Source organism: Aethalodelphis obliquidens, unplaced genomic scaffold (assembly GCF_003676395.1).
Source record: "Aethalodelphis obliquidens isolate GAN/ISIS:26980383/991018 unplaced genomic scaffold, ASM367639v1 scaffold25, whole genome shotgun sequence".
NCBI lineage: Eukaryota > Metazoa > Chordata > Mammalia > Artiodactyla > Delphinidae > Aethalodelphis > Aethalodelphis obliquidens.
The window spans coordinates 29,095,229-29,119,367 of record NW_020837969.1 but is presented as its reverse complement, the minus strand read 5'-3'; the positions used below and the strand labels follow the sequence as shown (position 1 = coordinate 29,119,367).

The 24,139-nt window shown below is 48.0% G+C and overlaps 1 protein-coding gene across 5 annotated transcripts; it reads right to left on the bottom strand.

Annotated features, from left to right (window-relative positions):
- Window positions 1-1,094: 1,094 nt before the first annotated feature.
- Window positions 1,095-22,066, bottom strand: ERLIN2 (ER lipid raft associated 2). Of its 5 annotated transcripts, none has more exons than XR_003436281.1 (13): window positions 21,171-21,944; window positions 20,606-20,727; window positions 19,238-19,319; window positions 18,112-18,158; window positions 16,332-16,393; window positions 16,021-16,146; window positions 12,388-12,461; window positions 12,162-12,220; window positions 11,542-11,633; window positions 10,715-10,804; window positions 8,949-9,028; window positions 8,157-8,547; window positions 1,095-1,275 (listed from the first exon to the last, which is right to left on the bottom strand). XR_003436281.1 is itself a non-coding variant. In XM_027122819.1 (12 exons), exons 1-12 carry the CDS (start codon window positions 21,240-21,242, stop codon window positions 8,347-8,349), a joined length of 1,107 nt encoding a protein of 368 aa, XP_026978620.1. In that variant the 5' UTR covers window positions 21,243-21,944; the 3' UTR covers window positions 5,041-8,346. The 5 variants fall into 5 exon arrangements, 3 of the variants coding, with proteins under 3 accessions (XP_026978620.1, XP_026978622.1, XP_026978621.1); XR_003436280.1 differs by lacking the exon at window positions 1,095-1,275 and adding an exon at window positions 5,041-7,592; XM_027122819.1 differs by lacking the exon at window positions 1,095-1,275 and having other exon boundaries at window positions 5,041-8,547.
- Window positions 22,067-24,139: the final 2,073 nt, after the last annotated feature.

Sequence of the window (24,139 nt, the reverse complement as noted above, 5' to 3'; positions counted from 1 at the left end):
GGGGACGGTGCGGCTGGCGGCCCCGGCCCCGGCCCCTCGGCGGCGCCATCTTGGGAAGGTCTCCGAGGAAGCCCGGCGGGGCTCCTGGGTGCGGAGTCGCTGCTGGCGTCGTTCCCGGGCCGGGGGGAAAAACGAGGGGCGGGCCTTCTGCGTCCGTCGTCTCTGTCGCCCCCGCGGAACCGAAGGGACGCAGAAAACATGGCCTATGCCCGAGGTCCTCTTCCCGGGGTCCTTTGCTAGCGGATCAGCAGGAGAAGCTGCTGGGGCGGGAGACATGCCTTTTATCTCAGATGATTCTCGGGAGGAACCGTTAAGAGATATAAAAGAAAACTGCAAAGAACATGGCAGGATTCAAATGTACGGTTATTTTCCTCTGGTCATCCTTTAGCCCAGTACTGCCCAGTGTAAGACACATATGTAATTTAAAGTTTTCTAATAGGCACATTAAAAAAATACATTTTATATAGCCCAATATATCCAGAGTAAGGTTTCAATATGTAACCAATAGAAAAACTTAATGAGATCTTTGAATTCTTATTGTATTGATACTTAATTTACAAAACCCGGTGTGTAGTTTGGACAAGCCTCAACTCAGACTGTCCACGCCGCAGTCCCCCCGGTGGCAGGTGCCGCCTTCTGGGAGGAGAGCACAGGCAGCTTTAGACAGTCCAGCCTGGGCTCCCCACACATTCAGCCCAGTTCTTGAGTCTCCTATGTGTGTAGCTCTGGGCCATATGAAGATCACAAACAGGATGAGGGGCGCGGTAGGAGCTTCCCTAGTGGCGCAGTGGTTGGGAATCTGCCTGCCAATGCAGGGGACACGGGTTCGAGCCCTGGTCTGGGAAGATCCCACATGCCGCGGAGCAATTAGGCCCGTGAACCGCAACTACTGAGCCTGTGCGTCTGGAGCCTGGGCTCGGCAATTAGGGAGGCCCGCGCACCGCGATGAAGAGTGGCCCCTGCTTGCCGCAACTAGAGAAAGCCCTCGCGCAGAAACGAAGACCCAAGACAGCCATAAATAAATAAACAAATAAATAAATTAAAAAAGAAGATTAGCGCAGTAAAATACTAAGTTTAATAGTCGGATGGTGAAATGGTAGGTGGTGAGGCAAATAGAGATGGATTTTGCTGCAGAAAACATTCTTGGCTGTACTGCTGTACTGTTGAAAGACTCTCAAGCATTAATTCAGCTTCATGAATGAGATGCTATTACGTTGGGGAAAGGGCTAAAGTTTGCTCTCCATGTTGTCTTGAGGTGACTGGGCTTCGAGCCTTCTGGAAAGAAAGGGCAACGTTCGTACTTTCTTCTCTCACCGTCTTCCCAGACCCTGGGAACTGAGGTAGAATTTCACATGTCTGCCCTGGGAAAATCACTTTGAGCAGAACCTAGGGTCTTTGTCATCAAGGACTTCTTTTGGGGAAGTTTCCATCTACCACGAACACAAAACTGGGTTATCTGTAAACTAGGGTTGCAGTGTGTTCAAGTAAAATGTCTCTGGACTTGATAATTTCTACTCCTGCCAAAGTGATAAAGATTAAAAAATGACTAGACTAGCCCTTCATGGTGTGAATATACTAATAGATGCTTGTGGTAGAGGTGCAAGGTTGGAAGGCGCTAGCGGGCAGTCAGTGGTGGAAGGAACAAAGGGATCATGGTGAAGGGCTGTATAGCGGAAGGATTGGGTGAGCATGACATACTTCAACGGATATGCTATATAGAAAACATTTTAAAGACCATAAATACTTAACAGAACTAAGGGATGTATAATCCAGGTGATAGCTCACTATGACAATAAGTAGAAGTACCTTCATTTAATAAGTCAGGTCATTTCTTTGAATTACAAGGTCAACCTCCCACCCCAATGGTGTGAGTGTGGCTCCCCAAAAAGTATCAGAAGAGTGATTTAAGCGTTCAAGTTAATAAGGATAGTGGCGGCAAGATTGGGTGGTGGTGGGCATAGGACTGACACAAGTTGAATCTTGGTTTCATCACTAAACTGTAACTGAACTTCTCAGTTTTTCATTTATAAAATGGAGTCCGTCAACATCTCCTTCAGACTTGCAGTAAGGATCAATCAAGGTAGCATGTGACACACACTTAGCAGAGTGCTCCCCAAAGCAAGTGTTCAGTGAACACTAGTCCCTCCATTAGTCAACATTTATTGAGACGTTTTCTCTGTAAAGGAACCAGGGGAGACCAAGATGAGTAGGACAGGATTTATTGTGGATTCACTTCTAAGATACTTTTCATCTCTAACATTCTATGACCTTATAAAAACGGAAATAAAGGCAAAAAGATCATGGGGACCCCAGTCTCATTATGATTTCCCATTTTCCAATTTTTTTTTAGCGTCTTAGCTGTACTTTTGAATGAATTTTATTCCACTTTTCCCTCCTTATTTTCATTTTTAGTTTCTTCCTCTTCCTGGGACATCAACCATCTAATTTAACCTTTCATCCTTCCATACTACTTAATCCTTGAAAAATGCAAGTCTGAAATCACCTCATCCCTAGTAATTGTCTTTAAATTGCTCCAACAGTTTGCAAGGACAAAGAAGAAAAGAGATTAGAAAGCCAAATACCCAGAGGAACCGGTTTCATAAACAATTTTATAAAAATCTAGTATACTTACCATAAATGCCATCAAACTTTTAAAATATACACCTCTGTAGTCTAAGGCCCTGAATTATGAGAAAAACATTTATGGATTTAAAAATTATTTCCTTTAGGGAATCCCCTGGCCGTCCAGTGGTTAGGACTCTGCACTTTCACTGCCAAGGGCGTGGGTGTCATCCCTGTTGGGATTAAGATCCCACATGCTGCGCGGTGTGGCCAAAAATAAAAGTTTGCTTTTGAGTTTACTGTGATTCTTTCAGGGGGATTAAAAAAAAAAAGATAAAATAATAAAAAATTACTGTTGCCTGGTTACTTGGCTCTGAAGAGAAATGGAAAAATAATGCCCATGTTCCAGTTTAAATGAATTCAGGTAGAGAAGCCATGTCAGCAATCCCTCAGCAAACATACTGTCACATTTGGCTTTTGAAATGTCAATATAGATTCTAGAACCCTAGACCTGGTGAGGACCTTTAGAGATCATTTGATACTTCATATAGAGAGGATGACATTTAAACCATCCCAAACAGCACAGAATCTCCCCAAGACCATCAGAGAAGAAAATGTTATCTGTGATAATCCCTGGATTTATTTTCTATTTGCAGATAACCACTTCTCCCTATTTCAAATTTTAGCCAGTCTTAAAGTAAAATCTTTCAAAATGCTCTATTCTGCGAGCCCATTTCCTCTTCTTTGGTCTCTGAGGAGCTAGACTATCTAGCTGACCATGATGCAACTTTTTTTTTTTTTGGCTGTGCCATGAGGCGGGCGGGATCTTGGTTCCCTGACCAGGGATCGAACCCGTGCCCGCTGCAGTGGAAGTGTGGAGTCTTAACCACTGGACCACCAGGGAAAACCCGCAACTTTTTAAAAAAATTGAAGTATAGTTGATGGACAATATTATACGTTACAGGTGCACAATATAGTGATTCACAGTTTTTAAAGGTTATGCTCCATTTATGGCTATTTTAAAATAGTGGATATATTCCCTGTGTTGTACGATCATGCAAGTTTTATAAAAGTGAAGTTGCTGAACTCCCCTTCTGCCTTTTCTGGGGTCAACCCATGAGATTTAGCTTTTAACTACTTTTTTTCTTTTGGTTTTAACATTTTTTCTTTCTAGCCTCTACAAGTCTTTTTAAATTTTAATTGGAGCCCAGAAGTGGGCAATTAATTTCAACAGGGCCAAACTGGCTAATTTTCTACCTGTCTACTGCATTGCTGGAAGTACGAATTCTCAATACTGCGTTTGCTGAATTGCAGTGTTGTTCCTTTCTTCCTCTATGTGCTGCTATCCTACCTGTAATCTTATTCCATGTTATCACATCTGTTTGATTTCCCACTTAGTTACCTGTGTGTTTTCTAGCCTGTTTTTCCAGATGACTGAAAATAAGTTATTTTTGAACACTTATGCACCGTGCTAACCCCTTCACATGCGTTTCATTTCACAATGCGTTTTCATTTCATCCACTCAACCCATTTTATAGATGAAGAAACTGAGGCTCAGACAGGTTAAAGAATTTATTCAAGACCATACATCTAAGAAGTGGTAGAGAAGGGATTTGAATCTTGGCAGTCTAACTCTAGAAACTACATTCTTAATTTACCTATTCAGTTGTAAATCCGTAGTATTTGTGTTGGGCTCTCCAACCAACAGAGAAAGTTTGGGAGCACCATTGAAAAACCTGAGAAAGCATGGGCTAGGGTTGCCAGATTTAGCAAATAAAAATACAGTTGATCCTTGAACAATGCAGGTGTTAGAGGCACTGACCCCGGCTGGCATTGACAAAAATCTGCCTATAACTTTATAGCAGGCCCTCGTATCTGTGGTTCTGCACCTGCGAAGGCAACCAACCGCAGATTGAATAGTCCTGTAGTATGCGTTTATTGAAAAAAATCCGTGTAAGAGCGGACCCGTGCTGTTCAAGGGTCAACTGTTCAGGATGCTCAGTTAAATGTGAATTTCATATAAACAACGAATACTTTTTTAGTATGTCTCATGCAATATTTGGGACATACTTATACTAAAAATTACTCGTTATTTATATGAAAATCACATTTAACTGGGCATCCTGTATTTTATTCGGCAACTCTAGGCTGGGCATATTTCCCAGACAGAGACTGCGACTTTCTTACCGAATTGATATCAAATATATTTTGGGTCAGTTGAAAGTACCTCTGCTCTTTTGGAGCAGAATTGCAGCAGTGTTTGGAGTATTTTACGATAAATCTCCGTAGCACCTACCAAGAATTATGCCATTTTCACAAATAAGCTGTTTATTATTTCTACATTGATAATGGGAATAGATATTCATCTGAATATATTTTTGGGGCTCGACTTAACTCACTAGGCAAAAATGTTTTATCTCTTTATATCACCTAATCTAATATTAGCTATTGCTAAATTTCACTGTAATAAAAAAATACAAAGACTCATTTTATTTAGCGAGACTGAAAATAAAACTAAGACATCAAATCACATCTTTAGAGTTGTCTAAAACAGTTCTTCCATCTATCAGCCCAAGGCAATTAATCCAGCATATCATTTGTAGAGTGATTAATATAACAACAATCATTTCTCAGTTTCAAAGGGGGTCATTCAGTCCTCGGGGCTCTTTGCAAGTAGAATTAGTTTTGAGTATTCAATCACCAGCTTGCACAAAAGCAGAAATAGAGAGGAATGGAAATACAAACACAAAATGATTGGCTATTACCTCTTTTAAAAGGAAACACCAGAAATAGTGGCTAGAACCCTACTGAATAGAACTAAAGAAGCAGTGGTTAAGTCCATAGAGGCAGAGTGACCCCTAGTCAGGATACAACGTATCCTCGATCAAACTTAAATAGGTAGTCAGTAAATATGAAGCTCTTACTTTCACTGTTTATAAATGGTGAAGTTATCTGTGTTGAAAGATAGAGACTCATAGAAACTGCAACAGATCATTTATAAAACATCCACTTTTTTCGGATCAATATAGTCGGCCCTTTGTATCTGTGGATGTGGAACCCGCGGATACAGAGGCAGCTATACTAGGCCATTTTATATAAGGGACTTGAGCATCCACGGATTTTGCTATGGGGTCGGGGGGAGTGTCCTGGAACCAGTCCCCTGCAGATGCCGAGGGATGACTATATTGCTAAAATTCTTTCAGTGATTTTTTTCCCCTCTCTCAACTTAATATGATCGCAGATCCCTCCGAATTTATTTTAGTCATATAAAAATTAACAAACTGTGGCTTCCTTTCAAATATTCTGTCCTGATATTAAAAAAAGTGATTAAAAACAGTACTGAATATAGATCACTTCTGCAAAGTTTAATGAGTGAGAGACATTCAACCAAGGTGATTTTTCCTGGGAAAGTCCTACGAAAACTGACTTTTATAAACAGTTCCTTATTTTGATAGAGGTTCCGTTTATCAGTAGCAGCCATGACTTTACTGCCTACAGAATTGCAGGCTGTCACAGTTTACATGTTTAGAATTCAAATGTTTTCAGATCAGGTTTTCTAGTAAGTGTTACAGAAACGAAGTCACACAGACAGACTGGTTAGTTGTCCCAAGCTAAGAAAACAGCCCATTTCCATGATTTTCCTATTCAGGCAGGTACAGACAACATTGGAGTTAAACGAATGGGTACTACAACAGTTATATTTTTGGCTTAAAGAAGAAGTGACATTGACATTGAAGGGGGGCAGGTGTAGCAGGACTTCACCGAGGCTCCTTTGTGATCTAGTGCAAGGGACAAGCCATCACAGGATGCTAGTATTAGAGAGAAGTTCCGGTTAAGAATCTGAGCAAGCTTGCTATTCAGAGAGGCTGAGATGTCCTTGCTGCGTATTCCACTGGAGAGAAGTAGTGTTTTCTGAGGCTTAGGCAGCCGGTCTCAGAGCAGAGGAGCCGACAAATATGTAAATCAGGGATGCTGGCTGTGACGTGGTACTCCTAACAAGTGATTAATGGCACTGAAGTGGGAGGAGGGTGAGTGTATCTTAATGATGGATACCTTATGTTGGTCTTAGACTAATTGCCTTCTGCAAGGCCTTCTGAGCACATTAAAATCCATCACTCCCAGGAACATCTGGCTGCCTGCACAGAGTGTGACCAGGAATGGTGGTTTGAGAATTCTAAGTCCCACAAATTAGAACAGAGAAGGGCAACATTTAAATTAAGAGGGATTAACCCTTTGTGTATTCCTAGGCCGGCTGCATGCTCCCCCAACTCCCAAAGAGCCTGGTGCTACTTAGAAGCAAGGTAGCCCGACTTTTGGGGCCATTCGATTAATCAGAAGTCTGGGTGTGGGATCAAAAATGAGATGGAAATCTGTGCCAGAAAGTATCATTTGTAGTTTCACCGAGAAAAGAGGGGTACAGTGCGAGTTCTTCTTGGAGGGGGGCAGCTAATAACAAATCCTCAGCCAGGGCTTGTCGTGGACGACACCAACAGGCTTGCAAGTTCACTCCAGACAGCTGCCCTCCACTTAGCGACCTGGTACACACTCCTGCCCCCAACTCCAACTTCAGGACACAAGAAAACCTTTTTTTCATGTTTGTGTTCCCCCCCCCCACACCTCCCAATTAGTAATGAAACAACATTTGAGTGGATTCTGATGCAGGCCTGGCCCAGGGACTAGGGCATGGACTCGCACCCACACAGCTGTCTCTGGAGATTTAACACTCGGTGTGGCCCCTGGGGCCCTGGATTTAAAGACACCGGCCGCTTAGCGAACGGGCTCCCCCTTATCACTACATCAGACAGACCCCAGCACAAGTCACAGGCACCGAGATTGGGGAACCTTTGGGACGAGCCCTTCTTCCTCCCCCAGAGGAGGTCTTCAACCGTAGGATCCCCACAGCAATGAAAAGACACTTGACCTCAAGGAACGCGCACAGTTTGCCAAGCAGGTACCACAGTGGCTAACAGCACGGTCCCACTTCAGCAGCTTTGAAGACACCTGAGTTCTTCATTCCTGTCTTCTTGATGCTGAGTGGAACCAACGAACAGGTTAAGAGGAGAAAAAAACCAAATCACAGAATAGGTGAAAAGTTTTAAAAAGAATTGTGTGGTGGCAGCCAAACCCTGACCCTGGAAATGTGGTCGGAAGCCACCACGCTTTCAGCCCTGGGGCAAGGAGGGTGGTGTGTAGAAAAGCCTGCAAAACCTATAGCACCAGCTCTTCCTTACCAGGGCTCCAGAGAGCGGGCCTCGGCAGTAACCCACGGGCTCACGGCCAGGAGTGCCAGGAAAGCCAACATCCATCGCAGCCGTTTCTCCACAGCTCTGCTGGCAAACTTACAAGCACGTATTTGCTCGGTAGCTGGGCCTCACCCACGGGCATCTCCCACCTTGGAGGCAGGTAGAGAACACTGGACTGCCTTTCCCCAAATAAGGGCAGTCCGATCGGAGGCGACACCCTGCATTTCTCCCACTCCTTATTAATAGCATCCCTAATTAAGCCAGCTTCAAAAGGGCGAAAATCAGTGCCTGGAACTCAAAGGTCTAGCCCATGGTTTCCAAATCTTAACAGAAGCCACGTAACCTACTTACCTGAAGAAAACCCCAATTCATCAGTCCCTACCCCCGCTTCCCAGGAAGGGGAATAGGTTTAAGTCCGTTTCTTCTTTTTTCACCACAGTACGTGGAAGAGAGTCAAAGAAGGTAGTGTGGAAGGGAGGGCTGGTTCATCATTAAAAAATAAAGATCTCTTTGAGGGTCATGTGCGGCTGGGGACAAACATTCAGTTCTCCTCCGCGTCTGCCTCCGAGGGCTCCTCTTCCAAGCCAAAGCTCGGCTTGTCAGCTAGCGCCTCCAAGTGCTTGCCCAGGCTGCCCGCAGCGTCCACGAACATGTCAGGGATGTCTTTGCCAAAGTAAATCTTGCTGTTGGAAGCGATGGCCTTGTACTTCATCAGCTGCAAATACTCAGGGGTCAGCTTCAGCTGGAAGAAAAATGAGGAAGGAAGACTCTGATGGGGCCAGATTAGGGAAAGTCTGGGCGGCATTCCTTTACTTTCGCGAGGAGAGGGTCTCCGTGAGAACCACGCCCCCTGCGCCTCTTCCTGGTCTCAATGTTAACGTTAGTAACCGTGAAACCCCTTCTCTGGGAGAGAGTAATCTCAGGTCCTCAAGGTGAGAACTGCGAGAGTTTCTCTGTTTACCAGCAAAATCAAACTTCTCTCAGGGTCCAGCTAAGGGAAAGGGAAAGCGCTGGCCCACACGGCCCAGGAGTCCTCGCTCGCGACCAGGAGGGGCTGGGGCAGACGCCATGTTCTTACAACCACCCGGCTACTCTCAAGCCGGGCGCACGCCCTCTGGCGGCCAGGCGGCGCTGGGCCTTTACCTTATTTGCTTCGGCTATTTTCATGGCAGTGTAGCACTCGGCGTCCGCCTTGGCCTTCTCCCGGGCCAGAAACGCAGCATCTTAAGAGAAGAACGCAGTGAAGTGAAGGGCAGAGGCTATCAGAAGGCTAGTCCCCGCCACTTTCCCCGACTGCCTCCGTGACCCTGGGCACACCGCTCTGGCTTCTCTGTGCTCTGATTTCCTCATTTATGAAACTGGGGAAAAGGCATTTTTCTCCTGTTTCACAAGTGGTTGTGAAAATCGACCAAGATGAAGGAGTGCTCTGACAGCATCTCCCGGTGGTGGGGCCTAGCTAACTCTGAGTAAGTCTGCCGCTGTGCCCGACAGTGTCTTTTCTGATAGCATCGTGGAGACACATCCTCTTTCTAGCCGCTTACTCCTTCTGTGGCCTGTGAGGAGAGGGACGGGACCCGCCTCAACCTCCTGTCTCCGAGCTCTCCACCCCGGCGCTCTCCCCTCCTAGTACACAGCAAGACCAAGGGAAGCCCGAAGAAGGCTCTGGATACGGCCCGAGGTGGATCTGCCCTGAAACCGACTACCATAAACAAAACAGCTCAGCCCCTCTCCAACTTCAGGTCCCTTTTCATTTCCATCAATCATTTCAGAAAGGCTCCAATTAGCAGCGCTTAAGCTGGCACAACTTGAAGGGCATGACATGCCATGGTCTAGACTAACACCTGTTTGGACTAAGACACATTTAAACTTCTACTTTGCAATCTGCTTCCTTAATCTGCTCAGACCAGCTTTCGGTCAAGCTGATGCAAAATTTTTGATATTTACTCCCTGGCCTTGGGAATGAGGCCAGCCTTGCACGAGCAACAGCTGTAGCAAAAGCCTGGGAAGCAAGCGGGGACTGGGGGTGGGTTCTTACTGCACAGCCTCAGCAAGGCCCTGGGTGGTGGAAGCCTGCAGGCTGGCTGGGGTGCATGCGGCCAACTCGACTGGCCTTAGCGCCTGGTGACCTGCGTTTATAATAAAAATGTGCTGTTCGGCTAAGAGCTCCCCAGTGAGGAGCCGCTGATCCGTAAAGGCCTAACTGGCTCCTCCACGGGCACCTGCAAAGCCCGAGAGGCCCCATCGCGGGTACTACTGGACACAGCACTGTGCAGCCTGAAGCTGGGCCCTGAGGTCTTGTTTTTGGCCTAGAATTTCCTTGATATAAAGGCACCACACGGAGGAGAAGGTGGGTGGTGGGAATGAGGTGAGAGCTGAGGGGCAGGGGACTGAAGGTGAGTGAGATTCAGAGAAGCTGGCAAAGACAACACCTCTCTCCAGCTCGTGGTGTCGGTATTGAAAGGTGTCTTCTTCACACCCAGCTTAACATCCACAGGGACCCTGAGAGGCCAAAACGATGGTGTTCACGGGCTTCTGAGGAGGGGGGCGGGTAAGGCAGGGGGGAGAAAGCTGCTGTCTGGACCTAGCTTCTTGGTTTACTTCCAATGCCAGACTGTGAGCCCAAGACAGCAGGGACCACGTGACCTCCCTTTTTCTTAAGCCTGGCAGAAGAGTCCTGGTGGCACCCAACTAAAATCTGATGAATGACTGAAACTCTCTGAAGTGCAAAATTAATGCCAGCCTGGACCGAATCTCCCCAAAACTCAAGTCAGAGCATAGAGAACAAGGGATGTTCCAAAGAAACCATAACATCTGAGCACAGAGATTACAGAGCAGAAGAAATGACCCCCCCCCCCCGACCCGGCCCCAGAGCGGGGTTTGAGGAAAAGGCAGGCGGGAATCTCGCTCACCTTCGATTTCCGAAATTCTCTTCTCCGTCTCCTTCTCCATCACCTTCTGCCCATAGGTGATTTCTGCCACCTGAGCCACTTTCTCTGCCTCTGTATTAATGAAGTTGAGAAAGGCTTAGAGCCCCGACACGTCCAGAGTTTGACGGCATTGCACCTTCCACCTGATCTGAGGCCCTGATGCAGGGCAGCGGGTGGGCTCGGGTGAAGGGCCACTGGCCCAGAGGCAGCCATGGCAGGCTCCCTCTCCCAAGTCACAGGATATTTCTCCCAAAGGAATGTTTTAAGGGTTGAGGTACAGGTTTCCTCCTGCCACTGCACTTTAGGAAGTGGCCAGGGCTGTGGCTGGTCGTCTGGTGCAGTGGTAAAGAAGCCGGGTTCAGGGGCAGAGTCCCTGGATTTGAACCCCGTTTCCATCACTTCTCTGCCATGTGACCGTGGGCAGCAATCTAGCCTCCGTGTGCTTCAGCTCAGTGAGAGGAGGTTAAGGATGCTGCCTTCCTCACCCGGCAGGGGTGGGTGTGTGAGGAGCGAGATGATTCACCCGCGAGCATTTAGAAAAGCCCACGGCTCGTAGTAAGGGCCCAATCGGTGTTATTATTATTGTGAATGAGGAATTTACTGGAAGGGCTCCTTTCATTTAAGAGATGTGTGGAAACTCAGAACTCAGGATCCCTGGCTGTGATCTGACAATTTCAGCTGTCTCCGGGGGATGCAGGCCGACCCCGCGTGTGGCAGGGCTTCGGAGGACCGAGCCCCAGGCTTCCTGAATCTCTCCACCCTCCCCAGCCTGTCTGCTCTGAAAGGGGACCCCACAAGCACAGTCAGACCAATGAGGGCCTTCTTCCGCTCTGTCTCGGCTTCCTTCTCCACCACCTTCTGCTTCTGGGCTGCAATCAGAAGCTTCGTCTTCTCGCTTTCCCTGAAGGGGAGAAAAATGCACAGCTGTGAGGCCGCTGGGGACCAGCTTCTGCGGAGATTCACTGCGCCCTGGAGAAGACAAGCTGCCCCCGCCCCGGGGGACGCAAGCTGTCATTCCTTCCTCTCTCCTGGCAGGCTCTGTAACGTCCCAGGTGAAAGCGGCTCTGCTGCAGGCAGTAACATGGCTTGCCTTCTCCTCCATAACTCATTGGTAGGAAATAAAGCATAACTGACTTCAGTAAAAGGCACCTGCCTGCCCACGCAATCGCCGCTCCCCGTCTTCTTTGGAACGAGCCGTGAAATGCCACACGCCTCCCCCCGCCCCCGCCCCGGCCCTCTGAAGAGCATCCCTGCCCTGTCATTGCGGAGCCCAGGGGAGCGTCCTGACATGCCCGCCCCATCTTCCAGGGCGGTGCGCTGTGACAAATACTCAAGAGGGGATGCCTGGCCCGGCGTCGACCGACCCGGGATGGGATGAACGGGAGGCAGGGGAGCGCGGTGGTTACCGCCGGGGCACCGGCACACTCACATCAGCTCGTAGTTCCTGCGGATGGCTTCAGGTATGTTGGGCTTTGTCACCCGCACAGCCTGGAGAGGGATAAAAACAGCACCTGATGGGGAGGTGAGGGGCTGAGGGACCAGCTCCCACCGGTCCTTGATCTTCCTGCACAGACAGGACAGCCTCTGGAAGAGGGGATGCACCTTCCTCGGGGGTCGGGGGGCGATGGCAGGCCTCCCACCAGGGCGGTGCTTACTTGGATGACGAGCCCGGGGGCCATGGAGGTCAGGTCCTGTTGCAGAGCCAGTTTGAGATTTTCATCAATCTGATCTGGAATCAAGACAGATAGAAAAGGGAGCTGTTACACTTTTCAGGCGGGGAGGAGGGAAGAACGGTGGTAGAGTGCAAGGCAAGACACCGGCTCACGAATGCACCCGACAGGCAAAAGGTCTTCCCAAGGCAGAGTGCTCATCAGGGCCCGGATGTCTAAAGACGCCCTGCAAGGCTCTCACAGCGGGAGGCCCACTCGGTCCTCTACGTGAGCCAGCCGTGAGCGTGTCCTTTCCCTGGGGCCTCAAGAAGACATCAGCCTCGCCCAGAAGGGAGCTAAGCTTTAAAAGGACAAACAACTCGAGCACAGTTTTTGAGTCAGGCAGCAGCCTTTCCCTAGAAACAGCAGCAACAGAAGGTGGCCGCCTGGCTTTCACGAAGAAGGAAGGTGGAATGGCCAAGTTAGGTATTTTGAAAAAGCCAAGCACACTAAATCTAGTAATTTTAGAGGTTTCTAAAAGAAAAACAGACTCTGATGTCAAGGAAAGCCCCAAGGAAGACTAATTCCATTAGGAACTCCATCAAATAACACAAGGAGAAGAATGACAATTTACAGCTCTGGAAACGAGCCCAAGTGGTCTGATGTGTTGTTTGCTTTGGTCCTGATTCTCTGTCTGAAACATGACACGTGAGTCACTTCACGGACAAGGGTTGGAAGAGCTGTAACCGACTGTCCCTCTAGCTGTGGCCCTAGAACAGCGGCGCCCAGGCTGCCTGCTCTGACCTGGGCCTTCCCTGCCCTGCCCCCCGCCCATGAGATCCTCAGTAAGATCCTGGAAGAGCACTGAGAAAAGGACCCACGAAACCAGGCTGGGACATCTTCACGGAACCATCTCCCTACTGTCAGCTGCCATCTGCTTTAAGTGGCCATTCGTGATCCAGGAGCCTTTGAGGAACAGTAAGTCTAACTCCTTGCCTGTTATAGATGCTCAAACTGAGGCCCACAGAGGTTCAGTGATGTGCTCAAGCTAGTCAGGACCCAAAATAAAGAACCTGTTTAATTATTATGCTTTGGTTGTTAGGGTTGAGAACAGTACTTTCTTCAACTGTCATATCGCTAAGCAAGGGGTTTTAATACTTCGACATATCAGATACGTTCCCAGCAGCCTCTCAGCACTGAGAGAAATGCCCATAAGGGCAGCACCTCCCACCTGACATGGGTCTAACAATTTGACGGCTAGAGATAAACATTACATTCCACATTTTCTATTTTAAATAGGAGACCGACCAAACTTTAAGGGAGATGCCCTATACCCTCCATAAGTTAATAACACAGTTGTTTATCAGATTAAATTCTGTCTGAGTCAAGGCAGAAAATTGTGACCCGGGGCTAGTGATTTTCTAGGAAAATCTGGAAGAAATGTTTTGCATGGTGGTTTACTACCAAAGTAACACCAGTACTAAGTTGTTTATAGGTGATGGTTATGCTGACAGATGCAGATTAAGTTATGTTATTACGTGAACACAAAGAGGGTCTTCAGACAAACTTCTTAACAAGTACTGGATAACATTTTAATAAAACAGGCAAAGAGGATGCATCAGAGCAAGCAGTGATAAAAACTGCAGTCAAGCTGAAAGTCAGGGCTATGCGTCCTGAGAGGAGGGGACCAGAGAAAAACTTTCCAACTTCAAGGAACAGGATTAGAGACTTGAATTTCTCCTTTGCAGATGCAAATGGATTCTAAACAAAACAGTGCTTGCTGGCAAGAATGATGTTAAAAGATATTTCAAAGCAAACACACTTCCCCAGCTCCTCTGTACAAGAAGTTTTACTTTACTAGGACGCCAAGTTCATCTGCAAGATAGTGAGAAGTTCTCTAATGCAGAATAATTTCACATTTTAATTCCCTCTACATGGGAATTAGAGCTCTTCTGTCTTTTGTTGTTTCAAATGCTTTGGAACGTTCATTTAATGGCACAAGTTCTAAAACAATGGCTAGAGGGAAAACTAAGATATTTTATGAAATTATATCAGTTTGAGGTTAAAAAAAAATCAACAGCAGATTTACTGAACTGTTCTTAACAGCACACTGAATCCAAACCCCACAAGAGAATCCAAAGCCTATAAAGTGAATTTAGATTCATTTTCTTCTGCAGAAAAGTCAAAAGTGCTTCTGATGATTTCCCAAATCTGAAACACAGTGCAAAAGGCTGTTTGCTTAATTAAGACGACTGGTGTCGCCAACGATTCCGCCTCTGTCTACTCTACAGAATGTTCTCACTCAGGGTCCTTTTAATGAAGATTCCTGGGAAAAATCACTGTTCAGTCCTGATGTCAAGAATAGCTGTTACCACTGATTGCAAAGTTCATTTGCTTTTTTTTTTTTAATACATTTATTTATTTTATTTTTGGCTGTGTTGGGTCTGTGTTGCTGCGCGCGGGCTTTCTCTAGTTGCGGTGAGCGGGGGCTACTCGTTTTTTTTTTTTTTTTTTGGCAATACACGGGCCTCTCACTGTTGTGGTCTCTCCCGTTGCAGAGCACAGGCTCCGGACACGCAGGCTCAGCGGCCATGGCTCACGGGCCCAGCCACTCCGCGGCATGTGGGATCTTCCCGGACCGGGGCACAAACCCGTGTCCCCTGCATTGGCAGGTGGACTCTCAACCACTGCGCCACCAGGGAAGCCCGGGGGCTACTCTTTGTCGTGGTGCGCGGGCTTCTCATTGCAGTGGCTTCTCTTGTTGCAGAGGACGGGCTCTGGGCGCGCGGGCTTCAGTAGTTGCGATGTGTGCGCCCAGTAGCTGTGGCACGTGGGCTCAGGAGTTGTGACTCGCGGGCTCTAGAGCGCAGGCTCAGAAGTTGTGGAGCACGGGCTTAGTTGCTCCATGGCATATGGGATCTTCCCGGCCCAGGGCTCAAACCCGTGTCCCCTGCACTGGCAGGCGGATTCTTAACCACTGCGCCACCAGGGAAGTCCCACGTGGGTCCTTTCTGTTCTAAGCATTTCCCTATTCCTCTCTACAGGTATAGGGTAAAAACAACAACCAAAACCCACAGAGGTTCTAGGAACTGTAAGAGCTATGGTCCTTGTCCCACTTCTAGAATTAAACGTGACCCTTGCTGTTCTCATCACTCGGTCCTGGTGCCCTTCATCCAGGGTGGCATGGATGAAGCCAGAAGCCAGGGGAGGGAGGTCTGAGCTTCAGCTCTGCTACTAGCCAGCTCTGGCACTTTCTCCCTTTGGGCCTTAGTACCCTTATCTTGATAGGAGGATGCTGGGTAATCTCTAAGTTTCTTCTAGAACTGACCCCTCTTCATTACAAAACGATGCTTAGGGACAGTGGGAACACACTTCCATCCCAGGCCTCTGATTCAGCGCAGGAGCGAGTCCTCGCATCCACTATTACTCCTGTGCCCAACGCTCAACCACTCTCACGAGCTTCTTCCACCGGCATCAGCATTTCCCAGGAATGCCCTGTGTGACCGCCTGCTTCCCGGGCACTGGATCTTCAACACTTCCGGGCCTTTGGTACCCATCCCGCCCTGTGGGCAGCTCAGAAGTAGGCAGCGGGGAAGCAGGGCTGCTTGAGCAGGTGATCATCCCAAGAGGCTTTCTTACCGAAGAGCTCGATGTAGACCTCCTGAAGCGTGTGGACACTGCAGAACTGGTTCAGCTCGTGGTGGATCTTGTTGAAGATGAGCGCCTTGTCGTAGTCGGCAGTGTAGTTCTTCACTATATCATACACTGGGAGGAAGGAGAGATTCAGGATGAGGACGGGCGGGACTCACCACATCCCCGGACACAGCGGCTGTCCCTTTCCGGGGCGCTGCTGCTGCAGACACGGGGCAGGCGTGGGGCCGGTGGTGGGGCGGGGGGAGTGGGCTGCAGGGGAGGGGCTGGGCTGGGGGAGGGGCACGGCAAGCACACACCTGCGTGTGGGACCAGGAAGTTCACCACCTCGATTCTGTCGAAGTAGATCATCACGCCACCGCTGTCGGAAGAGGGACGGACACAGCAGTCAAGGCTAAGCTCTGGAATATGGTGCCTCTCCTAGGGGGTGGCGGGAGGTGTGTGACTTGACAGGAAAAGAGGAGAGGGCGGGGGGGGGGGGGGGGGGGGGGCGGTGAGAGGTCAGAGGCAGGAGGCTCTCCAGGCAGGAGTCCTTCCGAGCTGCTAGCGAGAACGCAATCTCGTGAGAAATCACACCTCCTAAAAATACCTCCGCGAAGAAAAAAACGAAACTTTGGCGGTAAGACAAGAGTAGTCCATCTCCTTTTAATCTGCAGTGCCTTTTGATTAAAGCAATCAATCGAAAGGAAGAGACTAAAGAAGGTAACGGAGTTCTCAGAACTTAAAAATGTGGGGTTTTATGGTCACTGTTTCTCACTTTGTTTTCACCATCACTTTAGTTCAGTCCTCCCTGCCCTGACATTCATTAGAAAACAATTTCAAACATACAGAAAAGCTGAAAGAATAGTACAACTAACACTCATATATCAACACCTAAATTTAACAATTGTTAACATTTTACCTATCGATTGATCTACTTTTTTTTTTTTTGCTGAACATTTCAAAGCAAGCTGCGGCCAGGATACCTTAGCCCTTAACACCTGTCAAGCATCAATCACCTAAGAATAATGACAGTCTCCTACAGAGTCACAATACCATTCCCAAACCTAAGGAAATTAGCAATAATTCCTTACCATCTAATACCCAGTCTTTCTCCAAATTTCCCCAGAAGTTCCTGTCATGGACTGAATTGTGTGCTCTCCAAAATCCCTATGCTGAAACTCTAATCCCCAATGCGACTGTATTTGGAAGCAGGGCCTTTACACGGGTAATTAAGGTTAAATGAGGTTATAATGGTGGGGCCCTGATCTGACTGGACTGGTAAAGGAAAGAAGAAAAAGACACCAGAGATCTTTCTCTCTCTCCACACGTGCATAGAGGAAAGGCCACGTGAGGACACAGCAAAGCAGCCACTTGCAGGCCAGGAACCAACCTTGCTGCCACCTTGACCTTGGACTTTGAGCTTCTAGAACCGTGAGAAAATAAGTGGCTGTTGTTTAAGCCACCCAGTCTGCGGCATTCTGTTACGGCAGCCCAAAATGACTAACACAGTTTCTGTAACGTCTTTAATAGCTGTTATTTTGGAACCAAGTTCTAAGCAAGGTTCACCATTACATTTGCTTATATCTTTACGTCTCCTTTTTGACCCAAGGCCCCTCCAAATACAATGACTTTGTGATGAAATAGGGCCAGTCATTCTGTGGGATGTTCTGATTCTGTGTTTGTCCGAGTGTTCCCTTATGGTGTGGTTTACTTTGTTACTCTGTCCCTGTTCAGACCTTCCTGACTTTTCAGCTGGACCACCATATTGGTGGTGAATTTCCGGCCCCTGAGTTCTCCGCCTACCACCTTTCCAACATTCTCCATAGCTAGTTCTGCTAAAGTGATCTTCCTCTAGCAAGTTATTTGTGAGCTAAAAGCCTTTATCATGGCATTCGAGGCCCTTCCAAACTTGTCTCCCTTCTGTGATCTTCTCTACTGCACTCCACCACCTACTCAACTCAGAACATAGGGAGCTTGGGGGCAGAGAACTTGGTGAAAGCACCAAGTGGTACGTCCCTTTTCACTGTCTCTTACTGTAGCCAGCCAGATGGCCTTGCCTCTTATTTGGGCTTCACAGCTTTATTCTGGGCACCTTACCTTGTCCCACAAGGTACGTTCTTCACCTCATCTGTCTGGAGTGTGGTCTGGAATTAGGGGAGACATAAGATGCTGTAAGGTGAGCAGTGACAAACAAAGTGAGTTCTTTTGGGAAACCCAAACAGCCTTTGCCTTGAATACTTATTTGGGTTAAACTTGGCCTCTGTGAAATGTGAACACCCCCAATGAGTGCTCCTCACTTACAGAGTGTGAGACTAAACCAAGCAAAGGTACCCACCCCGCTTCCCTGTAAGTGAACCACCCCATGAATAGGCTGAGCAATGATGGTTCAGTGAAAAAGACCCTGGATTAGGAGTCCTAAGACCCGTGCTTACTTCCGTTTCTTCCATTTACTAGTCTTGAAACAGCAGATTCTTTATTTAACCTCATAGCCTCTAAAACCTGCTCGGCCCATTCTCAGGATTACTGTGAGACTCAAATGAGATAATGTGCACGGAAGGCACTTTGAAAACCATCAAGCACAGTAAATGGCAGAAGAAACCTACAGGGCAGATGCTGACGAGGTATCCCAGGATATTTCCCTGCGTTAGTTTAAAAGTCATTCTCTGAATCTTCTTATTCCTCTTAGCTGGACATACTTCAAAGATGACTAGTCTAACTTAGCCTGGCTTTGGGTCTGTCATAACTAATCCTACACCTATTTTAGATATCGTTTCCCTTCTCCAAGTTCACCCCCCCCCCCAATTATGTTCACATCTCTGAAATTCAAAAAAAGAACCAGCAAAATTACCATGTTTTATTTCCATCTATCTTGGTAGCCTGTGGTTTAAAACATACAGATGCACAAACATCCTATTTTTCCTTCTGCGTATTCAGAACAGATTCTTCTCTGGTTTTGTCTTGAAGTGAAGCCATATTTCCCAGCTGGGAATGACGGGCCAAGGCAATGACCCCGTTCAGCTATTTCAACAATCAAGTAAAACTCCAGAAGTAAGTGGCTCATGGAGGCTCATACTTTATATTATATATAGGACTTATTCTTAAGTGGTTCCTTGAAAAGGCATTATACTCATCCACTCATCCAATGGCTAAATCATTCCAAATCATGCACTAATCACCACCCAAGTCTGCAGTCGTCCAGCCCTGCCCCACAAGCCGAGTGTACCTGCACAGACTTATAGGATGTGATGAATGGGAGCATGAGATGGAAGCCAGGGCCGCTGGTGGAAGTCAGCAGGGCACCGCCTCTGCAGAGGAGGGAGAGAGAGGCAGGTTTGGTTTAGCAAAGGGGTGTCTGTTACATCAATACTGTTTGGGCCCACTTTCTCTGCAGCCCCATAAACATTTAATATAGAGTGACATGTGCCAGAGCCATGCGCACAGATCCCTGTCTTCCTCTCAGCTTGACCCTAATATTCTAGGAAGCCTGACGCTAAAACCTAAAACCGCTATTCATGCTTTTGCAGTGAGAAAAACGGGCACACAGACAAAGTGGAATAAAGACAGCAGAATCCTTGGCTATACTTGAGATAAGAGAGGAGAGCTGTTTTGTTGTATCTGTCGGGCTTGTGGCGATCCACAAGGGCAGTTAAATCCGGGAATATAGTGACCAATTAATGGTACTAGTGTTGGAGTCCAGTGACACAAAGAACCAAAAGGATAATTTTAAGTACACTTGATAAACCATCTAAATATTTTTTTGGCAGTAGTTACTTTTCTAATCAAGTTATATGTAAATGGTAATAAAATTAAAAGCCATTTTGGGGGACATAGAAACAGATGGTGGGAAGAAATAATTAAAGGGAGAGGGGAACCCAATCAGACTTCTAGAACTCGCTACTGGCATCCAGAGAAAAAGCATTACGGGGTACATATAAGAAAGGGCTCATAAAGACTTACAGCACATAACTTGGTTATGGAGGTGACTCAAAGGAAAGCAACCCAAGATTTATATTAAATGCTTTTTTGCTGTATATTAAGTCACAGATACATTTTTTTTTTAAAAAAAGAGCAATAAAAATAAAGTGACATAATGGGTTATTGTAAGAACCACTATCCTAGAGCTTGCCTTGATGGATACAAGTCAACCTGCAGGCTCTTCCATTCTTCCTGAAATGTTAATTTTAAAGAGTGGGTCCACATGACATCTCCTCAGGTTGCCATCAAGAACCGGTACTTGTCAGAGGTAAGCTCGTGGCACCGAGACGCCCAGAGGCAAGTAGGAGAAAACAGTGTTTCAGAGATGATCTTCAAGGGGCATGATTGCCTTTAGGTTTTCTCTCTAAATCTCTCTACACGTTTATCGATTATCATCCATGGCATCAGACTACTAGGTTTTATATTTACATTTATATATGTATTTACGTGTGTGTGTATTCCCCTCCCCACGGTCACTGACACAAAAGCTCAATCTAAAAGGCTCCCCTATTCAACAAAATATAAACACAGTTGGTCAGCAGAATCTGTTAAACATTGACTAGGAAAGCCAGTCATTGAACAGGAAGTTGCAAGCTACGCCGTGTCACTGCCTTACCTGTAATACACCCCAATATGTCCCTCTTCTATCTTGTGCACAGCTGAGAAGAGAGATGCACACAAGAAACTGGCAGCCACAGCCAAAACTGCTCCCAACTGAGCCATCAGTGAGCGTTCACCCTGGGGGAAAAGATACAGCAAGACGTGTGCGCTCTGACTTGCGGGAGAAAAGCTCTGACAGCGAGAGCACCTCCCCAAGCTGAGCTCCAGAAAGTGGCTCACGTCCAGTCTGTAGTAGTATGAACACAAGGCTAGATCTACAACTCTCTTCCTCCTTGCTCTCACTTGGCACCACCATTCCTTAACTGGCTCCAGATACAGCCGTGGCCCAAGGAAGAACCAGTGCCAATTGGGCAGCGTTCAGGACACAGCCTTCCCTTCCTGTGAACACGAACGGCCTGTCACCGGAGCCACTCATATTAGTAAAAGGGAAGCAAGGCAGCTGCAGTACGTTGGCCCAAATTACAGAGGATGTCAGATGACAGGCAGTTGTGGCTGTGTAATTCTGGTCAGAGCCTCCCAGTCCTTAATTGCCTGCCACTTCAAAGGAAACCATTATTTACTCCTTTCAGAGGCTGGAGCGACACAGACAGCATGCGAGCCGAGTTCCATGGCGGGATTCTCTGGCCTTTCATCCACCTTCCCCGTTATTCCTTTGGCCCTAAACAATATAGGTATCTAAGCAGCACTGAAGCCACACTCCCTCCCATATGCTTGACTAGCACTTTGCAACTGACAGGTTCCCCAAGCCCATGGTTAGAGGGGAAAGGGGGTTCCCCAGGCTGGGTAGACTCTGGGGCTCCTGGGTTCAACTGTATTCGGGCACCAGGACGCGAAGGAGTTGGCATCCAGAGACTCATTTCCTGAACACTGAATGATCTGGAAAAACTACGGTAACTGTCAGCGAGGTTCCCAATCGGGCGCGCCTGGGCCCACGCGTCCAGCGCGTGGATTTCTGTCTCCCGGGTCTAACTTAACTCGGGCGCAGACGTCTGCGAGGCGCTTATTTCACCGTGCGGCCTCCAGCTACCGATCTGCAGCTGCGTCCTATGTGCAAAAACCCTTTCCTCCCCGAAGTCACCCCCGCTCCACCTCGCGCTCCTTCCCTGCCCTCTTCTGAGAGAGGGTCGCGAGTCCCAGGAGCCCTGGTTCGGGGCTGGAGGCTCCAAGACCCTCCGCTCCGTCCCGTCTAGAGGCTCGCGGGGAAGGGACGGGACAGAAAGGGGTTGCTTTCCCGCTCCCGAGGGAGAAAGGATGCTGTGCTGGGGGCCGGGGGGAACCGTCGATCAGCTCCTGCCGGGAGCCTCACCGAGGCCCAAACGCGCGCGCTAAGGGGCGGGGGCCGCGTACCAGGCTGTCCCTCCAGGCGCTCCGTACTCGTCCGAACCCCTGTGCAACCGCAGAAACCGCCACACCTCTCCGCACGCTACTTCCTTCCGGGCCCGTCGCTTCGATGACGCCATTAGTTCACGCGAGAAGACCACGCCCCTTCTCTCCCTAGTTCGCCAGTGCCGTTCCCGCGCCCCGAGCGGGGGGTGGCCGCGGGTGGCCGCCAGGAGGCGCCCGCGACGCGGTCCGGGCGGTCAGGACCGCGGTCTGGGATTTCCGGGGTGGGGGTGGTGCGGGCGCCTGGAGAGTGACCCCGGGGACGAGGTGAGTGGCGGCGGGTTCTCAGGCCGACGTGTCACCTTCCGAGGATTTGACTTTGGAGTTTGCTCCGGATTCCCCTCCACGTTAGGTCAAGCCTGTTTTTTTGTTTGTTTTGTTTTGCTTTTTTTCGGAGCAGGTACCAGCGACTTGCAAGCCTTCTAGCCCTCTGTTCCGCTTTCCTGTAGCACCACTGAATGAAACATCCTTTAAATGTGCAGATTAGCACCGTTACGTAACTAATCAACAGTCTCTACTTTGAATTGCCCTTTATGCTTTTCTACGAGCTTTGGCCTTTGAGGTCCCTACAGCACCGTAAAGTAGATTAAGAAGGAATTATCTCAATTTTAGTGAACAAAATCTAGATTCAGTGAGGTGCGAGGGTAGCAGTGGATGAAAGCCTGCTTTGCTCTTCCTTAACGTCAGGAGTTTAACTGCCTCGTAACTGATGCCGCTCCGCACAGGGGCTTGCGCTTGTCAGTGTCTCCCCGCTAGACTGTAAGTTCCCTGAGGGTGGGGACTGCGTCTTCCTCAGCATCCCGGGCCCTGAAGTGCCCAGTAAAAACAAACCGCAGCACGGTGGCCGAGAACCAGCATCCAGACCTTGTGTCTCCCAGTCCGCAGCCTTCACTGGTCCGCAGCATCACACTAGGGCATTTCTAATTCAGCCACTGAAGTTACTGTGTTCACAGAAGAGAGTCCACTTAACTACAGCCTTCGGTACTTGGAAAGCGTTTACACAGGGAAGATGGCAAGCTGGTGGTGCTGGACAGACTGAGGACACTGGAAAAGGAAAGTGTAGGTTTTCCAGGCATGGAACTGGCCCATTTCCAACCCCCTCCCCATCTCCTGGGGGTTTGCTCTGGGTGAGTTTGTGTTGAGATAGTTCATTATATGTTAAGCCCACAAGTGGGCGCTGCCGGGGAGCTCTGTGCCCACCTCCACAAAAGAGGGTTTCTCCTCTCCCCACCCTGTCACTGCAAATCTCCCCCTCCCCCAACACACGCATTTTGCACACAAACTTGACCAATTTCCTGATTGATCCTATCAGAACCTGAGAGCTTTTTCTCCACATGTTCAGTGACAGAACTGGCCCCGACACACTTAATAAAGGTTTCTTTAATGGTTCACACTTAGTAAATGTTTACTCAATAGTTGAGTGAATGAATAAGAGAAATGGAAATATTGGGGTTTATCAGCCCAAGGAATGGGGCTTAGCGTGCAGATAAAGGAATTAAATTAGTTGTCATTTAAGAATTTCCTGACTATTAAACTTTGAAGTAAACTATGAACGGAAGTGGTGGGATTTCGTTCTCAGGAGGCTTTTTACCAGGTGTCTGTTGTTTAGTTATGGCCCTGCCTAGAGCCATAACTAAATGATAATCTAACATTTCTGAAAACTCTTTCCTTAAGAGACCCGTGATTGTCATGACTCAATATCCAAAATTACCTCGGAGGTAAGTCTGTGATGATTTGTTTAACAAAAGTCAAACAAATGTGTTTAAAAATCCATTTTAAAAAAAACTTGCAGGGCTTCCCTGGTGGCGAAGTGGTTAGGAATCCACCTGCCAATTCAGGGGACACGGGTTCGAGCCCTGGTCTGGGAAGATCCCACATGCCGCGGAACAGCTAAGCCCGTGCGCCACAACTACTGAAGCCTGTGCACATAGAGCCCGTGCTCTGCAGCAAGAGAAGCCACGGCAATGAGAAGCCCGTGCACCGCAACGAAGAGTAGCCCTCGCTCACTGTAACTAGAGAAAGCCCGCGCGCAGCAACGAAGACCCAACACAGCCAAAAATAAAACAAATAAAATAAATAAATTTATAAAAAGCTTGCAGTAGATAGTAGTGGTTAAGTGCAGATACCCCATGGTCAGATTGCATGG

What these genes read in the sequence shown, in the direction of transcription:
- ERLIN2 (XM_027122819.1), bottom strand. Translation starts at nt 21,242, where the DNA reads ATGAAAGGCCAGAGAATCCCGCCATGGAACTCGGCTCGCATGCTGTCT. An exon ending in CTTCCTGGTCCCACACGCAG is followed by an intron (nt 16,147 to 16,331) that starts GTGTGTGCTTGC and finishes CCTTCCTCCCAG; the next exon opens with TGTATGATATAGTGAAGAAC. An exon ending in AAATAGCCGAAGCAAATAAG is followed by an intron (nt 8,548 to 8,948) that starts GTAAAGGCCCAG and finishes TTTTTCTTCCAG; the next exon opens with CTGAAGCTGACCCCTGAGTA.